The 25,179-nt window shown below is 33.0% G+C and overlaps 1 protein-coding gene across 1 annotated transcript; it reads right to left on the bottom strand.

The window, feature by feature from the left end:
• Window positions 1-14,223: 14,223 nt before the first annotated feature.
• On the bottom strand, window positions 14,224-17,550 carry LOC132628261 (3-hydroxy-3-methylglutaryl coenzyme A reductase 1). Its single transcript, XM_060344042.1, has 4 exons — window positions 16,546-17,550; window positions 15,651-15,832; window positions 15,000-15,346; window positions 14,224-14,850 (listed from the first exon to the last, which is right to left on the bottom strand). Exons 1-4 carry the CDS (start codon window positions 17,424-17,426, stop codon window positions 14,608-14,610), a joined length of 1,653 nt encoding a protein of 550 aa, XP_060200025.1. The 5' UTR covers window positions 17,427-17,550; the 3' UTR covers window positions 14,224-14,607.
• Between the last annotated feature and the right edge of the window lie 7,629 nt (window positions 17,551-25,179).

Here is a 25,179-nt window from a genome sequence, read left to right as displayed (position 1 = left end):
ACCTTATTAATTATTTGATCTCTATTTAATATTATTTTTTCTTTTATGACATTAATCTCTTTTCACATTTATTAGAGTAAGGAAAAAATGAAAAAGTAATTAAATTCTATCTTATTTTAATATATAAGTATTTTAAGTATGTTGTTGTACAATAATTTCATTTGCTCCCACTAATGGATTGATACGCATGTGACAATGAATCCATCATTATTGATTTAATTGTTTGATTTTCTAAACACTTTTTTTTAATATTGTTTATTTTTTTAATATGGGATTAATACTGCTTGATTTTGTTAATATGGGGTCCACTTTTTATTTCCCGTGAGTTTGGATGTGGTGGGTTCCACTTTTTTTTTTTTTTTTTAAATACTGGTTGGTGTTTAATATGGGGCCGTGAAGAACTTCTATTTTTTAATTTTTATTAAATATTTTTTGTTTAACCCATTTTACTTGTCATATTATTTTTTGCATGATTTTTTAAGGAAACGTCAATTAGAATTATAATTTCACTAATTTACCTTATTAATTATTTGATCTCCATGTAATATTTATTTTTCTTTTATGACATTAATCTCTTTTCACATTTATTAGAGTAAGGAAAAAATAAAAAAGTAATTAAATTCTATCTTATTTTAATATATAAGTATTTTAAGTATGTTGTTGTACAATAATTTCATTTTGCTCCCACTAATGGGTTGATACGCATGTGGCAATGAGTCCATCATTATTGATTTAATTGTTTGATTGTCTAAGCATTTTTTTTAACATTGTTTGTTTTATTAATATGCGATTCACTTTTTTTTTAATATTGCTTGATTTTGTTAATATGGGGTCCACTTTTTTTTTCCGTGAGTTTGGCTGTGGTGGGTTCCACTTTTTTTTTTTTTTTTTTTAATACTGGTTGGTGTTTAATATGGGGCCCACATTTTTTTTTTAACATTGTTTGGTTTTTTAATATGAGATTCACTTTTTTTTTAATATTGCTTTATTTTGTTAATATGGGGTCCACTTTTTTTTCCAATGAGTTTGGATGTGGTGAGTTCCACTTTTTTTTTTTTTAATGCTGGTTGGTGTTTAATATGGGGCCCATAATTTTTTTTTTACAAATTTTTTTTGAGTTTGGATGTGGTGGGTTCCACTTTTTTTAAAAAAAATATTGGTTGGTGTTTAATATGGGGCCCACAATATTTTTTTTTAACATTGTTTGTTTTTTTTAATATGGGATTCACTTTTTTTTAATATTGCTTGATTTTATTAATATGGGGTCCACTTTTTTTTCCCGTGAGTTTGGATGTGGTGGGTTCCACTTTTTTTTTTTTTTAATACTTGTTGGTGTTTAATATAGGACCCACATTTTTTAAAAATATTATTTGTTGTTTAATATATATGGGGCCCCATAATTTTTTTATGAGGCCCACAACGTACAATATTTTTAATGGGGCCCACAACGGACGACGAAAAAGGAGCCCAACCGGCTCTTCTATATAGTTAGAACTAGACAGCCTATGCCCGTGCTGCGCACGGGCCCAACACTTTAGATTATAGTGCATTTATGTGTATGTAGTTGTTTTTGAATAGTGATAATATATATATATATATATATATATATATATATATATATATATATATATATATATATATATATATTATGTTCAAAACATGATTAATATAACATTGTAGTTTGTGCTCCGTATCTAAAATTTTATTATATTAATGTTTGCTATGAACACAAAATCGACAAATTTATTAATATTTTTTAAAAGAGAAGGTTTGTTTAAAAGGAAACTATTTTCTTCTTTTTGGGATAAAACAATAGCAATATTTAAGCATCAGTTGATACTTTCAATTTTAATTCGATTAATTTAAAGATGTAAAATACTTATTATTTTTTATCAAATTTTGATTTGGACAATTCTAATTCAAATTATTAAATTAATTTTACATGTTTAAAACGAAACAAAGTAGAAATTAATTATTTATTTAAACGAAGAAATACTATTTTTTAATTTTTAGTAAATATTCTCGGTTTAGCTCATTTTACTTGTCATGTTGTCTTTTGCATGGTTTTTAAGAAAACGTCGATTAGAATTATAATTTGACTAATTTACCTTATTCATTATTTGATCTGCATTTGATATTATTTTTTTTACGACATTAATTTCTTTTCCCATTTATTAGAGTAAGAATACAAATAAAAAAGTAATTAAATTCTATCTTATTTTAAAATATAAATATTTTAAGTATATTTATTTTAATAAACATAACAATTAAATGACATGGCGGAATAGCAAATACAACAGTTTAATATCTAGATTAGATCTCAGGATAATATATAAAAAAAAAAATTGTATGGTTTGACTACTTAACCTTTTGAAGAAAAGCAATTTCATGGATTGACACGCACGTGGTAATGAATTCATCATTATTGACTTAATGAGATACATTGAAAATTACATGAATATTGTTTGATTTTTTAATAGGGGGTGCACTTTTTTTTGGACATTATTAATTTGCACTATTTTTATGCATATATATATATATATACTATGTTCAAAATACGATTAATATAACATTGTAATTTGTACTCCGTATCTAAAACTTTATTATATTAGTGTTTACTACAAATATAAAGTCTGCATTTTTTACGGGGTTCACTTTTTTTTTTTTGATATTACTTGATTTTGTTAATATGGGGTCCACTTTTTTTTAGCGTGAGTTTGGAGATGGTGGGATCCATTTGTTTTTTTTTATATTGCTCGATGTCGTTTAGTATGGGGTCCAACCTTTATGCGGTGCACTTTTTTTTTTTTTGACATTATTAGTTTGTACTATTTTTATGCATATAATATATATATACATATACTATGTTCAAAACACGATTACTATAACATTGTAGTTTGTGCTCCGTATCTAAAACTTTATTATATTAGTATTTGCTACGAATATAAAGTCTGCACTTTTGTTTTAACATTATATTTTTTTTAATATGGGGTTCACTTTTTTTTATTTATTTTATATTGCTTGATTTTGATAATATGGGGTCCACTTTTTTTTTTCCCATGAGTTTGGAGATAGTGAGTTCCATTTTTTTCTTCCTTTTTTTTATTGCTCGGTGTTATTTAGTATGGGGCCCACCCCCCCCCCCCCCTCTTTTTTTTTAAGGGACAACGGACGACGAAGCATGGGTCTAAACCCATGCTTTATATAGTTTTTTTTTTTTTAATATTTTTTTATATTGCTTGGTGTTGTTTAGTATGAGGCCCACCCTTTTGGACATTTATATATACTATATTCAAAACACGATTAATCTAACATTATAGTTCGTGCTCCGTATCTAAAACTTTATTATATTAGTGTTTGATATGAATACAAAATCTGCACTCTTTTTTTTACATTATTTATTTTTTTAATATGGGATTCACTTTTTATTTTTATTTTTTTATATTGCTTGATTTTGTCAATATGAGATACTATGTTCAAAACACAATTAATATAACATTGTAGTTTGTGCTCCGTATCTAAAACTTTATTATATTAGTGTTTGCTACGAATACAAAGTCTGCACTCTTTTTTTTGACATTGTTTGGTTTTTTAATATGGGATTCACTTTTTTTTTATATTGCTTGATTTTATTAATATGGAGTCCACTTTTTTTTTTCCCGTGAGTTTGGAGATAGTGGGTTCCATTTTTTTTTTTGTTAATATTGGTTGGTGTTTTTTTTTTTTTAATATTGGTTGGTGTTTAATATGGGGACCACACTTTTTTTTTTAAAAGCTTAATTGGTTGGTGTTTTTTTTGAATTTTTTAATATTGGTTGGTGTTTAATATGGGGACCACAATTTTTTTTAAAGTATTTTAAGTATGTTGCTGTACAATAATTTCATTTGCTCACACTAATGGGTTGATACGCATGTGGCAATAAATCCATCATTATTGATTTAATTGTTTGATTTTCTAAACACTTTTGTATTTTAAGTATGTTGTTGTACAATAATTCCATTTGCTCCCACTAATGGGTTGATACGCATGTGGCAATGAATCCATCAAGCTATATGGGCCCACAATTTTGTTTTTCCAAAAATTGGAAAACGGATATATATATATATATATATATATATATATATATATATATATATATATATATATATATATATATAAGTATTTTAAGTATATTGTTGTACAATAATTTCATTTGCTTCCACTAATAGGTTGATACGCATGTGGCAATGAATCCATCAAGCTATATGGGCCCACAATTTTTTTTTCCCAAAAATTGGAAAACGGATATATATATATATATATATATAAGTATTTTAAGTATATTGTTGTACAATAATTTCATTTGCTTCCACTAATAGGTTGAAACGCATGTGGCAATGAATCCATCAAGCTATATGGGCCCACAATTTTTTTTTTCCAAAAATTGGAAAACGGATATATATATATATATATATATATAAGTATTTTAAGTATATTGTTGTACAATAATTTCATTTGCTTCCACTAATAGGTTGATACGCATGTGGCAATGAATCCATCAAGCTATATGGGCCCACAATTGTTTTTTTCCAAAAATTGGAAAACGGATATATATATATATAAGTATTTTAAGTATATTATTGTACAATAATTTCATTTGCTTCCACTAATAGGTTGATACGCATGTGGCAATGAATCCATCAAGCTATATGGGCCCACAATTTTTTTTTTCCAAAAATTGGAAAACGGATATATATATATATATAAGTATTTTAAGTATATTATTGTACAATAATTTCATTTGCTTCCACTAATAGGTTGATACGCATGTGGCAATGAATCCATCAAGCTATATGGGCCCACAATTTTTTTTTTCCAAAAATTGGAAAACGGATATATATATATATATAAGTATTTTAAGTATATTATTGTACAATAATTTCATTTGCTTCCACTAATAGGTTGATACGCATGTGGCAATGAATCCATCAAGCTATATGGGCCCACAATTTTTTTTTTCCAAAAATTGGAAAACGGATATATATATATATATATATATATATATATATATATATATATATATATATATAAGTATTTTAAGTATATTGTTGTACAATAATTTCATTTGCTTCCACTCATAGGTTGATACGCATGTGGCAATGAATCCATCAAGCTATATGGGCCCACAATTTTGATTTAATTGTTTGATTTTCTAAGCATTTTTGTATTTTAAGTATGTTGCTGTACAATAATTTCATTTGCTCCCTCTAATGGGTTGATACGCATGTGGCCATGAATCCATCATTATTGATTTAATTGTTGATTTTCTAAGCACTTTTTTTTTAACATTGTTTATTTTTTTAATATGGGATTCACTTTTTTTTTTTAATATTGCTTGATTTTGTTAATATGGGATCCACTTTTTTTTCCCGTGAGTTTGGATGTGGTGGGTTTCACTTTTTTTTTTTTATTACTAGTTGGTGTTTAATATAGGGCCCACAATTTAAAAAAATATATATTAGTAGTTGTTTAAAATATGTGGGCCACATTGTTTTTTAAATATTAGTAGTTGTTTAAAATATGTGGGCCCACAATTTATTTTTCTTAAAATATTAGTAGTTGTTTATAGGGAATTTTACAGAAATGACTACACTTTGGGGGTTTAAAATTTTCCATAGCTCCAGGTTCAATATTTACATTGCGTAGCTACAGTTTCCCCGCTGTATTCAAAAAATGGCTCGCTGTATTCATAAAACGGTCTAGCTGTATTCATGAATACAGCGAATAAAAAAAATTCAAAAATTCTTTTCACTGTATTTAAGTCATATGTATTCAACTCAGCTTTATTCATATCAAATGTATTCATCTATAGCTACTTTTACATTATATTCACTTTATTGTATTTAAAAATCAGTGGTATTCAAACAACATAAATACAAAAAATATTGTATTCAACTTGTTGCATACAATTTTTTTTTTTTTAGTGAAGGCAGCGAGTAATGCACTAAAAATTGAATACATAAAAACATAGATACACTAAAAATTAACAAAAACACTCAAAAAAACTGAATACATTTTAAACATTTAACAAAAAAAAGCTCGAAAAAGTGAATACAATCGTCGTATTCGTGAATACAACAATACCAACCACTAGCTCCGGCCAGATCTACCGACGATTTCCAGCTAGATCTGCCGGAAATTTCACAATAACAACAACAACAACAACAGAGAGAGAGAGAGAGAGAGAGAGAGAGAGAGAGAACAACAACCAACAACAACAACAACAGCCATCGCCGGAGCTTACTTCTCCGGCGAACCACAACAACAACACCACCAACCAGGTCTGGAGGATGAGCAGGCGGTGGTCACGATGGAGCTACGGCGGCAACGAGAGGCATACCGTCATTGTTAGCAACCAGATCTAAGGGATGCACCGGCGGTGATAACGGCGGAGCAAGCAGCACATTTATCTTGGATGCAGAGTACTGTAGCTGGTAAGAATACAGATAACAAAGAAGCAATAGCAACAATCAAAATAGATCGTTTAATCGTCATTTGCGTTACTGCTTTCTCGAAGAAGCTATGGACAAGTATTTGTTTTGAATGGGAACGACGGTCCACATGAGCATATTTGGTGTCTCATCAAATTAGAATTGAGGGAGGAGAGAGGGGGGGGGGGGGGGGTTGAGGGAAAAATATTGATACAATGAAATAAGAGGAGAATAGTTGTATTGTGTAATTGATATATAAAATTTAGCTATGAGATGTAATTAAAATAAAATGTAGCTACTAAATATAATTACCTATTAGTGTTTGCTACACGATGTAAAATTCCCTTGTTTAAAATATGTGGGCCCACAATTTTTTTTTTGGGCCGACAAACGGACGACGAAAAAGTGCCCAAACCCACCTTTCTAGTAATACTAGACTGCCTATGCCCGTACTGCGTACGGGCCCAACACTTTAGATTATAGTGCATCTATGTATATGTAGTTGTCTTTAAATAGTGATTTTTTATATATATATATATATAGAGAGAGAGAGTATATATTATGTTCAAAACACGATTAATATAACATTGTAGTTTGTGCTCCGTATCTAAAATTTTATTATATTAATGTTTGCTACGAATACAAAATCGGCAAATTTATTAATATTTTTTAAAAGAGAAGACTTGTTTAAAAGGAAACTATTTTTTTCTCTTTGAGATAAAACAATAGCAATATTTAAGCATCAGTTGATACTTTCAATTTTAATTCGATTAATTTAAAGGTGTAAAATACTTATTATTTTTTTATCAAATTTTGATTTGGATAATTCTAATTCCAATTATTAAACTAATTTTACATGTTTAAAACAAAACAAAGTAAAAATTGATTTTCTATTTAAACGAAGAAATACTATTTTTTAATTTTTGGTAAATATTCTCGGTTTAGCTCATTTTACTTGTCATGTTGTCTTTTGGATGGTTTTTTAAGAAACGTCGATTAGAATTATAATTTGACTAATTTACCTTATTCATTATTTGATCTCCATTTTATATATTTTTTTACGACATTAATCTCTTTTCACATTTATTATACTAAGAATAAAAATAAAAAAGTAATTAAGTTTTATCTTATTTTAAAATATAAATATTTGACTACTTAACTTTTTGAAGGAAAGTAATTTCATTTGCTCCCACTAATGGATTGACACGCACGTCGCAATGAATCCATCATTATTGACTTAATGAGATACTTTGAAAATTACATGAATATTGTTTGATTTTTTAATATGAAGCGCACTTTTTTTTTTAACATTATTAATTTGCACTATTTTTATGCATATATATATATATATATATATATATATATATATATATATATGTTCAAAACACGATTAATATAACATTGTAGTTTGTACTCCGTATTTAAAACTTTAGTATATTAGTGTTTACTACGAATACAAAGTGTACACTTTTTTTTTACATTAGTTTTTGTTTTTAATATGGGGTTCACTTTTTTTTTTTATATTGCTTGATTTTGTTAATATGGAGTGCACTTTTTTTTTTTACAGTGAGTTTGGAGATGGTGGGTTTCACTTTTTTTTTTTTTTTTTTTTTTTAATTTTGCTTGATGTTATTTAGTATGAGGTCCACCCTTTATGGGGTGCAGTTTTTTTTTTTTTTTTTGACATTATTAGTTTGCACTATTTTTATGCATATAATATATATACATATACTATGTTCAAAACACGATTAATATAACATTGTAGTTTGTGTTCTGTATTTAAAACTTTTATATATATATATATATATATATATATTAGAATTATGGGGCCCACAATTTTTTTTATATATATTGCTTGATGTTGTCAATATGAGATACTATGTTCAAAACACGATTAATATAACATTGTAGTCTGTGCTCCATATTTAAAACTTTATTATATTTCTACTATTAAGAAGAGCCGATTGGGCTAATTTTTTATTTTTTTTATATATCGCCTGATTTTGTCAATATTGGATACTATGTTCAAAACACGATTAATATAATATTGTAGTTTGTGCTCCGTATTTAAAACTTTATTATATTATAAACTTTATTATATTAGTGTTTACTACGAATACAAAGTCTGCATTTTATTTTACATTAGTTTTTTTTTTTTAATATGGGGTTCACTTTTTTTTTTTTAATATTGCTTGATTTTGTTAATATGTGGTCCACTTTTTTTTTACAGTGAGTTTGGAGATGGTGGGTTCCACTTTTTTTTGTCTTTTTTTTTTTTTTTAAATTGCTTGATGTTATTTAGTATGAGCACTTTTTTTACAGTGAGTTTGGAGATGGTGGGTTCCACTTTTTTTTGTCCTTTTTTTTTTTTTTTTAATATTGCTTCATGTTGTTTAGTATGAGGTCCACCCTTTATGGGGTGCAGTTTTTTTTTTTGGACATTATTAATTTGTACTATTTTTATGCATATAATATATATACATATATTATGTTCAAAATACGATTAATATAACATTGTAGTTTGTGCTATGTATCTAAAACTTTATATATATATATATATATATATATATATTAGAATTATGGGGCCCACAATTTTTTTTAAAATTGGAATGGATATATATACATATACCATAGAATTATGAGGCACACAATTTCTTTATATACACATATATTATGTTCAAAACACGTTTAATATAACATTATAGTTTGTACTCCGTATCTAAAACTTTATTATATTAGTACTATATAAAATAAAGGATATATATTGGAATGGAATGGATATATATATATACACCATAGAATTATGAGGCCCACAATTTGTTATATATACATATATTATATATATATATATATATATATATATATATTAGAATTATGGGGCCCACAATTTTTTTTCTTAAATTGGAATGGATATATATATACACACCATAGAATTATGAGGCCAACATTTTTATTTTTTTTTAACATTATTTGTTGTTTAAGATATATGGGTGAGGCCCACATTTTTTTTTTATTATTAAATTGTGAAAACGGACGACGAAGAGTGAGTTGAAACTCACTCTTCTATATAGTACTAGATGGCCTATGCCCGTGCTGCGCACGGGCCCAACACTTCGGATTATAGTGTATCTATGTATATGTAGCTGTGTTTAGATAGTGATTATATATATATACACTATGTTCCAAATACGATTAATATAACATTGTAGTTTGTGCTCCGTATCTAAAACTTTATTATATTCGTGTTTGCTACGAAAATTTATTAATACTTTTTAAAAGAGAAGACTTGTTTAAAAGAAAACTATTTTCCTCTCTTTGAGATAAAATAATAGCAATATTTAAGCATCAGTTGATACTTTCAATTTTAATTCGATTAATTTAAAGATGTAAAATACTTATTGTTTTTTATTGACTTTTGATTTGGATAATTTTAATTCAAATTATTAAATTAATTTTACATGTTTAAAACGAAACAAAGTAGAAATTGATTTTATATTTAAACGAAGAAATGCTATTTTTTAATTTTTGGTAAATATTCTCGGTTTAGCTTATTTTACTTGTCATGTTGTCTTTTGCATGGTTTTTAAGGAAATGTGAATTAGAATTATTCATTTGATACTAATCTCTTTTCACATTTATTAGAGTAAGAATAAAAATAAAAAAGTAATTAAATTATATTTTAAGTATATTTAGTTTAGTAAACATAACAAATAAATGACATGGCGGAATAGCAAATACAACAATTAAATATTTTGAAGATACTTTGGGAATTACATGAATATTATTTGATTTTTTAATATATGGGGTGCACGTTCCTTTTTTTTTTTTTTTTGACGTTGCCTTTTTTTTTTTTTAAATATGGGTCCACTTTTTTTTTATGAGTTCGGAGAGGGTGGGGTCCACTTTTTTTATGAGTTTGGAGAGGGTGGGGTTCACCCTCCTTTTTTTTTTTAAGAGTGACTGACGACGAAGCATGGGTAAATCGATGCTTCTATATAGTAGAAAAATAGAAATATAGAAATATAATAAAGTATTTCTATCTACTTTTTAGAAGAGTTGGTAATATAAAGTATAAAAAGTCATTTTTTTGTCCTTAAATAAAAAAGTGGGTGGGACCACAAAGGATTTTTTTGCCGTTAAATAAAAAAGTAGGACCGAACACGGACGACGATCTTACCTCTATAAACTGACTCTTCTATATAGTAGTAATAGTAAAGTAATACATATAATTTTTTTATCAAATTTTGATTTGGACAATTCTAATTCAAATTATTATATTAATTTTACATGTTTAAAATGAAACAAAATAGAAATTGTAAATATTTTTGTTTAACTCATTTTACTTGTCATGTTATTTTTCACACAATTTTTTAAGGAAACGTCAATTAGAATTATAATTTCACTAATTTATCTTATTAATTATTTGATCTCCATTTAATATTATTTTTTCTTTTATGACATTAATCTCTTTTCAAATTTATTAGAGTAAGGAAAAAATGAAAAAATAATTAAATTCTATTTTATTTTAATATATAAGTATTTTAAATATGTTGCTGTACAATAATTTCATTTGCTCCCACTAATGGGTTGATACGCATGTGGCAATGAATCCATCATTATTGATTAATTGTTTGATTTTCTAAGCACTTTTTTTTAACATTATTTGTTCTTTTTAATATGGGTTTCACTTTTTTTTTTTAATATTGCTTGATTTTTTTAGTATGGGGTCTACTTTTTTTTTTCATGTGAGTTTGGATGTGGTGGGTTCCACTTTTTTTTGCTCTTTGTTTTTTTTTTTTAATACTTGTTGGTGTTTAATATGGGGTCATGAAGAACTTCTATTTTTTAATTTTTATTAAATATTTTTTGTTTAACTCATTTTACTTGTCACGTTGTTTTTTACACGATTTTTTAAGGAAACGTCAATTAGAATTATAATTTCACTAATTTACCTTATTAATTATTTGATCTCCATGTAATATTTATTTTTCTTTTATGACATTAATCTCTTTTCACATTTATTAGAGTAAGGAAAAAATGAAAAAGTAATTAAAATCTATCTTATTTTAATATATAAGTATTTTAAGTATATTGTTGTACAATAATTTCATTTGCTCCCACTAATGGGTTGATACGCATGTGGCAATGAATCCATCATTATTGATTTAATTGTTTGATTTTCTAGGCACTTTTTTTTTCACATTGTTTTTTTTCTTAATATGGGATTCATTTTTTTTTTTTTATTTTTAATATTGCTTGATTTTGTTAGTATGGGGTCCACTTTTTTTTGTGGCCTTTTTTGTTTAACTCATTTTACTTGTCATGTTGTTTTTTACGCGATTTTTTTAAGGAAACGTCAATTAGAATTATAATTTTATTAATTTACCTTATTAATTATTTGATCTCCATTTAATATTATTTTTTCTTTTATGACATTAATCTCTTTTCATATTTATTAGAGTAAGGAAAAAATGAAAAAGTAATTAAATTCTATCTTATTTTAATATATAAGTATTTTAAGTATGTTGTTGTACAATAATTTCATTTGCTCCTACTAATGGATTGATACACATGTGGCAATAAATCTATCATTATTGATTTAATTGTTTGATTTTCTAAGCACTTTTGTATTTTAAGTATGTTGCTGTATAATAATTTCATTTGCTTCCTCTAATGGGTTAATATGCATGTGGCAATGAATCAATCATTATTGATTTAATTGTTTGATTTTCTAAGCACTTTTTTCTTTTTAACATTGTTTGTTTTTTTAATATGGGATTCACTTTTTTTTTTAAATATTGCTTGATTTTGTTAATATGGGATCCACTTTTTTTTTTTCTCGTGAGTTTGGATGTGGTGGATTCCACTTTTTTTTTAATTACTATTTGGTGTTTAATATGGGGCCCAATTTTTTTTTAATATTAATTGTTGTTTAATATATATGGGGCCCACAATTTTTTTGGGGCCCACAATTTTTTATTTTTGAAACGGACGATACACGATTTTTTAATGAAACGTCAATTAGAATTATAATTTCACTAATTTACCTTATTAATTATTTGATCTCCATTTAATATTATTTTTTCTTTTATGACATTAATCTATTTTCACATTTATTAGAGTAAGGAAAAAATGAAAAAGTAATTAAATTCTACCTTATTTTAATATATAAGTATTTTAAGTATGTTGTTGTATCCTGTATAATAATTTCATTTGCTCCCACTAATAGGTTGATACGCATGTGGCAATAAATCCATCATTATTGATTTAATTGTTTGATTTTCTAAGCACTTAATTTTTTAACATTGTTTGTTTTTTTAATATGGGATTCACTTTTTTTTTTTTTTTTTTAATATTGCTTGTTTTTGTTAATATGGGATCCATTTTTTTTTTTAATTACTGGTTGGTGTTTAATATGGGACCCAATTTCTTTTTTTAATATTAGTTATTGTTTAATATATATGGGGCATTATTTTTTTAATTATTAGTTGTTGTTTAAAATAATAATATATATGAGGCCCACAATTTTTTATTACGGACGACGAAAAATGATCCCACTCGTGCTTCTATATAGTGTATGTAAATAACAAGGCGGAGGGGTCCAAAGCTGATGCAGGCAAATTAGTGTATTTGTCAACTCTATGAAATATGATGATTAACACACGGCTTCATCGATCCTCTAGAGGATAATGTCAATAAATTAAGAGAATTAGTTAGGTTAACAACAATCTACAGCAGTCTAGAAGGACACATAATTGTAATCAATGAACTTTATTTTCAAATGATATACAACTGTACAAAAAGTGTGTGTCACGTTGGACCCATCAGGAACAATGATATATTACAAAGATTTTAACTTACTAGTGTGTTGTATTACATGTCGAGAAATTAAGTCTTAAAATATGAAAGCACTTCCATTTAATAATAATGATTATTGGGTAGGCCGGATTATTTTGTACTTGGTCACTGATACTCTTGGACGACGGATCTAAACTACCGCAGTAGATATGGTCGCACCAACTAAGTTCAATTTGAAATGTTTATATAATTGCAATAACTCTAGTTTCACTAATTTTAAATCTCAGATGATGATGGTATAGCACAAGATGAATAGTTGGAATTGGTAAACATGCTTTTGTTCCACCAAAGTATGTTGGCACCAACAAAGCAACAATGGGTCCAACACCACATGTTTGTATTATTGTGAACTACTAGTAGAAGAAGATGACTAACTGACAGGTCGGTAAGCCGACCATAGTCCTTGAAATATAAGTCCAACACCACATGTGCGTAAAATATCTATGCTTTGCATCTATTAATTTGATATAAATATCGAGTACACGAATAAATCTTTTATCAAAGTGGAACGAGCCAAACATCATATCATGCCTAAACGTTATAAAGTTGGACCGCTCCCTTTTTCTAGCGGACTGCAGAGCTCGGGACCCCTTAGTAGGCCAATCCACGTTTAGTCATGCACCGCAATTGACGATTTGGTCCACTAAATGAACTCCTTGCAAATATAATTCCACTTGCAATATCACATTCGTAACCAAATCCCCAACCCAACAAAGCAACTAAGTTACTATTTGCCGTATCTGACTCTTTCTAAAACCAAATATATGTTCATAAGTTACCGATATTTAGTAGTACCTTCCAGCTATAATGGCCTCAATCACCCTTCGTTTGATGTATATTCTCAAGGATCAGAATACTACTTGCGCATGCTTTGGAACATTACATCCTAATGAATTGAGCGAAACTGACAAATTCCTTCACTTGGTACTTGCACATTACCAAACTGTACAATGAAATAATAACAAATACCAAAACTGCAGAAACAACAATACACCAATGCTGAAAAATGAGAACAAATACTGATCAAGAGGGGATAAGCAAGATTGGGTAACAAAATACAACTTGGATAATGCTTCAACGGGGACACTGAAGTAAAGTCAACCGTGTTCGCCTTCCCTGATTTCACATGCTTCCAAAAAAAGTTACAGCTAACGCGGACTGCAGAAGCAGATGTGCGTTGCTTGCTCCACCCCACACCTCGGTTTCAACTTAAACTTCTAGTCTCCTCGCATATCTTTCAAGTTGATTTGCAAGGAACTTGCTAATAATTTCAAGACTCTATGAGGTAACCGTGCTCATATCCCTGCTTGATCTGTTATATTTCATGTGGCTTTTAACAAGCTGGCCAGATGCAATGGCAGACATCAGTGACAGCTCCCCAGCCAAAACAGAACCGGCCACTATGGCTGCCAGGAGCCTCGAGTTCGATGCAGGGGTTTCTCTGCATGCGCCCTTAACACCGAGCAGATTCAGGCACGCGGATTGAGAAGCAAGTTGAGTCCCACCACCAACGGTACCAACCTAGACAAACCATGCTTGTTTATAAGAATTAACAATAAAAGAGCCATTTCTATCAGAAGGAAATTTGTACAGCACACGGCTCTGTGAGGTACTAACTGGCTTTTCACCATATAATAGCTATCAAAGATATATTACAGAATGAAAATTACCTCAATGCACGGCATGGTGACGGATATGTGAAGATCCTTCCCATCATTGATAGCCTCCATCATGGTAATGCAATGAGAACTCTCAATATTTTGTGCTGGATCCTGCCCAGTGGCAATGAAAATGGCAGAGACAATATTGGAAGCATGTGCATTAAACCCACCGAGAGCGCCAGCAATAGCAGAGCCGGTAAGATTCTTGATCACGTTGAGCTCTACAAGAGCAGATACAGAAGTTTTCAATACTTTCTCCACCACTTCTCCAGAAATCATTGCTTCACATACAACTGACTTTCCACGCCCTTGAATCCAGTTCACAGCAGCAGGCTTCTTATCAGAACAGAAATTCCCTGCAACATGAGACAAGTGGCAGTCAGTAAGGTATAGAAGCAAGCATGCAATAGAGATGCAAGAACTTCATTGGTGATTACGAGAAATACAACCGCTGGGAAGAGCGCACTCATAGTTGAAAAAACAGCCTATGATGAAATCATCAAATCAATAGGGAGTTCTCATGAATTTCCACACAACATATTATAAAATAATAGCTTAGTTAACTTTCAGAATGATCCCAGGGGATATGAAAGGCCACGGTACAAATAAGAATTTTTAATTGCAGTAAGCCATCATTGGATAAAAGTTACAATAGCTTACCAGATATACCACCTACTTCCATGTCTGGGAACTCATCCTGAAGGAACTCGAGAACGTTCTGAACAGCCTTTGATACCATGTTCATTCCCATGGCATCCCCTGTGCCACAGCTGAACCTGATGTAAAGATTTCTCCCTGCAAGTGAGCACTGAATCTTCTGGAGCCTGGCAAATCTGCTCGATCTGCATCAAAAAAGAAGAATATGGAAAGTCAAGAATCTGGAAGATGACCAAGAGAATATTACAACTACTACTAAGCCTCGGCCCCAAGCTTCCAGGGATATGTATACGAATCTTCATTACCCATTTAGATTCATTTCATTTCAATATTAAATAGTTTGGGTTCTCTTTTCTACATTTTCCAAAGACATACAAATCTGTAAACATACTAATAATCCTAGTAAATACTGGACCAAATGCAAGTACACCAGGCTAAGTCTTGACCCTTTTTGAAATGGACTAAGTGTTGATCCCTATTAGTTGGTATTGCTCATTTGAATCTCTTGCTTTTATTGTGTTCTATCTTTCGCCAATTTTGGCATATATTCTAATGCAATAACTACTTACTGAGCAGTGAAGAACTTAATAATCGAGTTAATGATGCTTGAATGCAGAAAAGAGCCGAACCATATTAAACAAGTTAAATCTCAAGGAAACATAAAATTCATTAGCAAAAAGCCAATATCTCATTTATGAATGAAAAAGTCACCTTTACCCAACAGTTATCTGATGTTGATTTAACACCAAGAAAATCAAATTTTTAACAGCAAGTTGCCAGGAAGTTGAAGCTAAGGTTGTAAAGACTGCATTTTTAAGATGACAACAACAAAAATATAACATTTTTTGGGGGGGCAAAGAAAGTGACAACATAAAATATTCAGTAGAAAAGGACTTACTTGTTGAAAACCACGGCTAAGGTATCAAAATTAGCAGGTTCTTCCAAGAAAAACAGCAATTCGGACGCCCTACTAGCCGTCGGGAACTTGACGACGGGAGCCCTTGTCATGGCATCCCTAAAAAGGACACTTGTAGCTCCACCGGAAGCATATATAGCCTTGCAACCTCTATTAGTACTGGCAACTAAACACCCTTCTGTAGTGGCCATGGGAACAGAGTAGTCACATCCGTTAAGCAACAAAGGCCCAGCAATCCCCACTGGAATTTGAACATACCCTATAGGCATCTCACAACACTGGCCTAAAATGGACTGGTAATCAAACCCCTCAAGCGGTAGCCCATCGAGAGACCTCCCAGTAAGCCTCTGCACCGCTTCACGCCGAATAGAAGCCGCTCGATAACAATCCCCAAGCCGAGACTCAAGGGAATAAGAAGGAATCTCACCAGAAACAACAGATTTAACAAGGTCGTCATCGTCTTGAGAAGGAAGAGGTGGTGGAGGATCCATAAATCTGGCCGGGGAATGGTCTTCGTCTTCAATATCCCAAGCGTCGTGAGAAGCACGGGCAATAAAGGATTGTACGAAATCAATGCCAAAGAAACCTAAGAGGTAAATGAAAGAGGCAATGAGAGAGAGGATGGCAGCGAGTTCGGAGAGAGTGACGACGTGGAGAGGGGTGGAGCTACGGATCTTGTCACGCCAGCGGTGAAGAAGGTAATAGGCGACAGAGAAGAAGAGGGTGAAGAAAACGCCGTTGGTGAGGTATAAAGGGAGGGGGAGGGCATCAGAAGCTTTAGGGGCAGGGGAAGGAGACCGACGGAGGGGGCCGGTGGAGGAAGCTCTTTTAGAGGGCTTGGGAGGTCTCCGACGGGCATCCATAATTTGGTTTGGAAAAAAGGGGCTGGGGGAGTGGAGGACCGATGAAATTGGAGAAAGCTTATAATAGGTGGAGGGTAGGTACGGCTACACCTGATTGATTATACTCCATGTGCTGGCGCATTTTCCTTTCCTTTTCCTCTTTATCTGCTTCCTTCTAATATTTGCATTTCTATCGTATAATAATAAAAAGTTTAATTATAAGGAAGCACTTTCTAACAATAAAAAATTATTTAAAATCTAAACTTAAAATCTCCATTAAAAATTACTATATTCTGTCGACTACAATCATTTTTGGTCCTTCGTTTTATTTCAAATAACGTGAGTTGATGATACTTTTAGTAACAATTGATGATCAATAAATTGCCGACCATGCTATAGTTACCTTAAGTTTGTATGGTTAAATGATTTTTTTTTCAATCATCATGTTGTCAACATTAAATATGTGTTTAATCCTTGTAATTTTTAGAAATACAAATTTTACATCGCTAACTATTTGTTTTTACATTAAAAATACTTCATCCGTTTTATTTTATTTTTATGTGAATATATTTAATTTATGGATTAAGAAAGGAAATGGTCCAAATTTGCTCTTGTCAATAATTGAGTCTGATTTACTTCCGTCCTTAAAAAATGTTAAATTATATTTGTCCTTATTGACTCATGACATAAGCTTTTAACATGTGGACCTTGTCAGGAAAATAATCAAATTTGTCCTTAAACTATACAAAACAGTCCAAATCTACCCTTAAACTTTGCAAAATAAATCATATTTGACCATTATATTTCTCAACCACCTTCCTTCATCCCTCTAAATCGACCATCACCAAATCAATTGATTATCTTACTATCAGAACACCATATAAAAATAATTACTCCAATTAATTTGCCATCATTTCGCGCTCCTACAATATTCACAATGTCACGACCCGACTAGGGGCCATGACGGGTACCCGTTCAGTCCTAAGAAGTGTTTACGAGCTGTGTCTAGTAGAGTCTTGTTTATGGTGTGTTGCGCACCACACTAATAAACAGGAGGCTACAGGGCATTTAGGAAAAATGACCATCTTTCATCTTATGAGATCGTGCGATAGAGCTGTGTTATAAGATTTTCTCCTCCTTAATAGTGTGCTATGATTTCAGAAATGCCGCCAAAGGGAAAAGCTACAGCCGCCCAGAAGGGCAAGACTACAATGAAAAGACGGGTAGAAAGAGAGCCGCCAATGAATGTAGAAGAGGGCGAATCACATAATGAGGCCCCATCTAATACTTCCTCCACCCTGCCCAATGTAGAAGAACAAAGAGGAGCTTCAACTCCAGTTCCTCCACCGGCTGCTTCGGGTCAACAAGTGATCTAGGCTATTCATTTATTGATACAGTTAGTTGCCGCCCAGGCACAGCGGCAGAATGATGGTCCAAGTGATAGGGCAGCTAGTACCAGAGCCCGTGATTTCATGATTTTGAATCCTCCGAAATTTTTCGGGTCAAAGCCGAATGAAGACCTGCAAAGTTTAATGATGAAATGTTGAGAACGTTGAAGATTATTCATGCCTGCAAAACTGAATTTGTGGAGTTGGCCTCAAATTTGAGATACAATAAATAAAATACACTCAGATCTTAAATACAACACGGAGATTTTCCACCGTCGGCAACGGCGTCGTCGCCGATAAGGATACACCAGTAGATTATATCAGTAGGAGTTGCAAATTTTGTACACCTCTTCAACTATGTCCAGTATAATATACATAGAAACCTAATCTCATACCACAAATTAGTGTAAGTTCCTTTTTTTTTTTTTTCTTTTAGAAGAAAACCTCGATGACAACGAAAACAGAGCTTGTTTTCATTCCTTCACCTGGAGCTTAAATACATCAGAACGACGCTAGATCGACGATGTCCCTAACACCGGCGTTCGTTTTTCTGGCAAGGTGAACTCAGCAACGATGCCAGATCTGAGAAGAACGGCGGCGGCGGTTTCTTCACCGTTAAAATGTCGTTATTGGCAGCATCGATTATCGCGCCGCTATTAGGTTCTACTGACGTCGACAGCGGTTTCTTCACTGTTAAAACGCGGGAAAAAAAAGAAATTATAAAGAAGGTTTGATCTGAGAAGAAGGAGCAATGGTTTCGCCGGAGCTTCTTGATGTGCCGTGAATTTCAGCACATTTTATGTCTTTTTCACTAGAAGTGTTGCTTGTTTTTAAGTGTTTTTATATCATTTCTTATGTTATTTTGGTGTTTTGTAGGGTTGGTTGACTAAGGAACGGAAATGATAAGAAATGCTGAAAAACAAACAACTTGGAGCAAAAGGACGGTCCGTAACGTGATCCGTACCCAGAGAGGAAGATCCAGATACGTTCCGCTAAAAAGGACGGTTCGTAACTCATATTACGGGCCGTAACGTGTACCGTAATCTGAAGGAAATTTCCAGTAAGAAGCCTAAGTAGTGTCACATGTTACGCCCAGAAGGACGGTCCGTAACGTAGGTTACGGGGCGTAACGTCATGGCGTAACGCATTGGACACTGAACACTGAAGCCATGATCCGCTGGAAGATACGGACCGTAACCTGTGTTACGGTCCGTCGCAAGAAGCCGTAACGGTTGACTTAATATCAAGTTGACAAATGACGGAACCGAAGGACGGACCGTAAGCTATGTTACGGTCCATAACGATGCCGCGAAGGGTGTTTTTGTCGAGAACTTTGGCGCGATTTTTGGCCCTATAAATACTTAAAGTTAGGTTTTTAACAAGGATTCTGATCTTTGGGAGCATTAACTTTAAGCCTTGGATATTGTGAAGTGGTTGGAGCATTTAAAGCACCAACTTCACCCTCATTCCACATTGTATTAGCATTGTAAGTACATTATGTTAACTTTTAAGCTTTCTTTGTTAACCAAAATGATGAGCAGCTAATTTTAATTCTAAGGTTGTGGACCCCATGATGGGTATTATGTGAATGGGTTTCTACTATTGATATATGCATAATGGTTGTTGGTATTTATTCTATCTTTGTACGTTAGCGTTGGGTAATGATTGCAAGCATTAGCCTAAGTCATTATACTAACTTTTCTTGGGAAAGAGAGTTAGTATTAGTAAGATTGAATAACAATGACTCGGGGCGTTAACCCTCGTTTAATAGACTAACTTAGGATAAGAACAAGTCTAATTGGCATTATTGGTCGCTTTTCGAGTTCAATTCTTTCACATTTGGAAAAATCATAAAGAGGAAATACGGCCTAACTGTTGGGAAACATTAGGAAGTCCTTAAGAGATCAAGTGCATACTCTTAGAATAACCATTAGAAGTATATCACATTGAAACCTGAAGCATAATATCTAATCAAACTGGGGAACACAACCTTAATCTCTCTCTCGCATTAAGTACAATTCAAGTCAAAGTATTCAATTACATTACACAACAAATATTTCAAACTATTCGGAATAGGATTAAAGTCTTTAAAGACTAGTATCGCATACAATTAGTACTATTTTCTCTCCATATTCCCTGTGGGATTCGACCCCAACCTTGTTTGGGTTATTATATTTGACAACGACCGTTTTACGCCACTCATAGGTGTAATTTGAGCGTATCAAATTTTGGCGCCGTTGTCGGGGAATACGGTTTTGAAATTACTGATTGTTGTGTACTTTTATTTGAAACTTTTTCTATTCCATCACACCTTGTTTGCTGTTTTGGTGAACCAGGTGAACCTGGCAGGAAGACATAATCGAAATCAAAGAAACTAAGGTAGGCTCCAAGTGAACCCACCTGCACAAGAAGAGGAGGAAGATGAGGATATATTTGCGGAATCCATCAATGAAGCTGATTATGCTTCTACTGTGGTCCCTCCTATCTATCAGCTGCTGAAACTTAAAGGTTATTTCCGAAATTCTTCAGAGGACTGTCCACTCCGACATTTGAAGAACTTCCTACACGTATGTGCTCAACAATCTCAAGGTGTTGTTTCTGCTGATGCACTTCGGTTACGGGTCTTCAAATATTCCTTTACTGGCCAAGCAAGGGAATGGTATGAAAAGCTTCCCAACAATTCTATTCATACCTGGAGCGAGCTAGCCAATACATTTCTGAAGAAGTGGTTCCCACCGAGCAAAAAGGCTGAACTTCGAGATAAGATCTTCGAGTTCAAACAACTCCCGGGGGAACAATTTTATTCAGCATGGGAGCGGTTCAAGTACTATCTAGCTCAATCTCCAACTCACGGGTTTCCGGATGCTATTCTCATCGAGAAATTCTACAAGGGCTTAGATATAATGAATCAAATTGCTGTCAATACTGCCGCGGGAGGATGCTTCATGGACAAGTCATTTATCAACATCACCCGTTTGCTTGATATACTCACCGCCCACAATCAAGCTTGGCATTCAACTGATACTGAGAGTCTCTCTTATGGTAGTCCATCACTAGCTGTTGTTGCAAAAGAAAACCACGAGAGAGATCATGCCTTTGCTCAATTGCAAACCACGGTGGATCTATTATCAAATAAGTTGGCAGAAAAGGATGCACAAGGGGTAAATGTTGTTGAAGAGTTACCACCTCATCCACAGGGGATGCATCAAGTCCCTAAGATGCTAATTATGTCAACAACTCCCAAGGGGGTTATCAAAGGCAAAATTATCAAGGTCCGACCCATCATCCATGGCAAAAGCCTCAACACCAATTGCGAGGGAACAGTTATAGCAGAAATGATCAGGGAAATCCAAATCAAGGAATTACAATAACAACAATTATGGCAACAAAAGCTCTAACCCCTACATTCCACCAAGGGGGCAAGCACCAAGTTCCCAATAGTGGAGAGACAATTCAGCTAGCAATGTTGCTAATGATTCTGCGGAGCTGAAAAGTATGATGCAGAAAATGCTAATGAATCAGGACAGAACTGAAAGTACAATAAAGGGAATGTCTCAGGTTAAACTATCTCATTCAGCTGCCATTCAGAAGCTTGAATCGCAATTCAGATACCTTTCTAGAGAAGTGCATACTACTCAACGTAGACAACTACCAATTGATACAGTTTCAAATCCGAAAGGTAGTGGGGTAAACTCTGTGGAGCATGTAGCTGCTATTAGCACCCGAAGTGGAAAAATACTTCAAGGTGCTGATAAAAAGGTTGTTGATCTTGAGCCAATTGTTGAAGAAGAGGCACAACCTGATATACCTAATGTGATTGTGGAGGAAGAAACAGAGGAGGAAGTCCCTATTATAGCTGAAGAGGTGCAAAATCTTGATAATTTCAAGACACAAGGAGAAAAACATGAAAAGGGGAAGGCAAAACTTTCTGGCGCTCTACGCCCTTTGACTCAAATGTTCAAATTTTTACCGCCTTTTCCTCAAAGGCTAGTGAGGAAAGCAGAAGATGACAAGTGTTTGCAATTTTATGATCAACTCAAGCAATTGACGATGAACATTCCTTTCATGGACGATGTCCAAGAAATGCCTGGGTTGCTAAGTATTTGAAGGATCTCTTAACAAAGAAGATAAATCCATTGAAACACGACACTGTGGGTATCACTCATCGCGTCAATGCTATTATTTCCAAGACCACAGTGCAAAAAAGGGAAGATCCTGGAGCATTCACCATTCCATGCACCATAGGGCAGCATGATTTTGCCAAGGCGTTGTGTGATAACGGGGCTAGCATAAATCTTATGCCCTTTGATATTTTCAAGAGATAAGGATTATGGATACCAAGCCCCACTACCATAAGGTTGCAGATGGATGACAGGTCGATCAAAAGGCCAGTTGGGGTAGTTGATGATGTGCTTGTTCAAATTGGGGAATTCCTACTGCTGGCAGATTTCGTGATTCTTGATTGTGCTGTTGATCAAGAAATTCCTATTATTCTGGGGAGACCTTTCCTTGCTACAAGGAGGGCTCTTATGGATTCAGAAAAGAATGAAATCAAGTTCCGGGTTAACGATGAGGAGGTGACTTTTCACGCCAGCAAGGGTATGAAATTGCCTAGTCTTTATCAAAGTATTTCAGTCATTAATTCTTTTGATGTGGTGGATGAAGCGGTAGAATTCAAGATGGAGGAAGAATGCTTGGGTGAAGCATTATCGGCCATCTTGGTCAATTTTGATGCAGAAGAAATGGAGGGATATATTGAGACGGTGAATTCACTCACCGGTCTGGGGTCTTACTCTTATGAGCCCAAGAAATTGTCTTTTGATTTAGAGAAGCGAACAACTCCTCTAGCAAAACTGTCAATTATTGAGCCACCGAAGTTGGAGCTCAAGCAACTTCCATTCCATCTTAGATATGAGTTTCTTGGAGTAAATGACACTCTCCCAGTTATTGTGTCATCACTTTTGAATGAGGTCCAAACTCATAGACTCATCGCAGTTTTGAGGAAACATTTGAGAGCTTTGGGTTGTACTATTGCAGACATCCGGGGGATTCCCTCCGGAATTTGTGAGCACCGAATTCAGTTGGAAGAGAAAAGTTCACCAAGTGTTGAGCATCAGAGGAGATTGAATCCACCGATGCAAGAGGTGATAAAGAAAGAGATTGTTAAGTGGCTAGATATTGGGGTGGTTTACCCGATTGCCAACAGTCCATGGGTAAGTCCAGTCCAATGTGTGCCAAAGAAAGGGGGCATCACTGTTGTCCCTAATTCTAAAAATGAGTTGATTCCTATAAGAACTGTCACCGGTTAGAGAGTGTGTATGGACTACAGAAAGTTGAACACTGTATCTTGCAAGGATCATTTCCCTATGCCTTTTATTGATCTAATGCTTGATCAGTTAGCTGGAAGGTCTTATTATTATTTCTTGGATGGGTACTCAGGTTACAACCAAATCAACATTGCATTGGAAGACTAAGAAAAGACTACTTTCACTTGTCCCTATAGGACATTCACTTTTAGCCGAATGCCATTTGCTCTTTGCAATGCCCCAGCTACTTTCCAACGATGCATGATGTCCATATTCTCTGACATGGTTGAAAACTTTCTTGAAGTCTTCATGAATGACTTCTCTGTTGTGGGAGATTCATTCGATGAATGTTTAGACCATCTTGATCGGGTGCTACAAAGGTGTGAGGAGACAAACCTCGTTCTCAACTGGGAAAAGTGTCATTTTATGGTAAAGGAGGGAATTGTCCTTGGCCATAAGATTTTCGAAAGAGGGATTGAGGTTGACCAAGCCAAAATCGATGTGATTTCAAAACTCCCTCCACCCATCTCAATAAAAGGGGTTCGGAGTTTCTTGGGTCATGCCGGATTCTATAGAAGATTTATCAAAGACTTCTCTAAAATTGCAAATCCAATGTGCAAACTCTTGGAAAAGGAGTCCAAATTCAATTTTGATGAGAAGTGTATCAAGGCTTTCGATGAGTTGAAGTTAAAATTGACCTCAGCCCCTATTGTTGTGTCCCCGGATTGGTCGTTGCCCTTTGAATTAATGTGTGATGCCAGTGGTCTTGCAATTGGCGTTGTGCTTAGTCAGAGGCTCAACAAAATCTTGCACCCAATTTATTATGCCAGCAAAACATTAAATGAAGCTCAAATGAACTATACAGTAACAGAGCAGGAGCTACTTGCTATTGTTATTGCCTTTGAAAAGTTTCGAGCTTATTTATTGGGTGCCAAGGTAGTGGACCGATTGATGTGCTGGATATTGATGACACTTTTCCGGATGAAGGAGTCTTGGCAGTCTCCAGTGATGTGGCACCATGGTATGCCGATATTGCCAATTATTTGGTAACGGGCATTGTTCCTGAAGATTTGAAGGCAT

The sequence above is a fragment of the Lycium barbarum genome, chromosome 2, assembly GCF_019175385.1.
Source record: "Lycium barbarum isolate Lr01 chromosome 2, ASM1917538v2, whole genome shotgun sequence".
NCBI lineage: Eukaryota > Viridiplantae > Streptophyta > Magnoliopsida > Solanales > Solanaceae > Lycium > Lycium barbarum.
The sequence above is the reverse complement of the archived record's forward strand: the minus strand, read 5'-3'. Positions and strand labels throughout refer to the sequence as shown.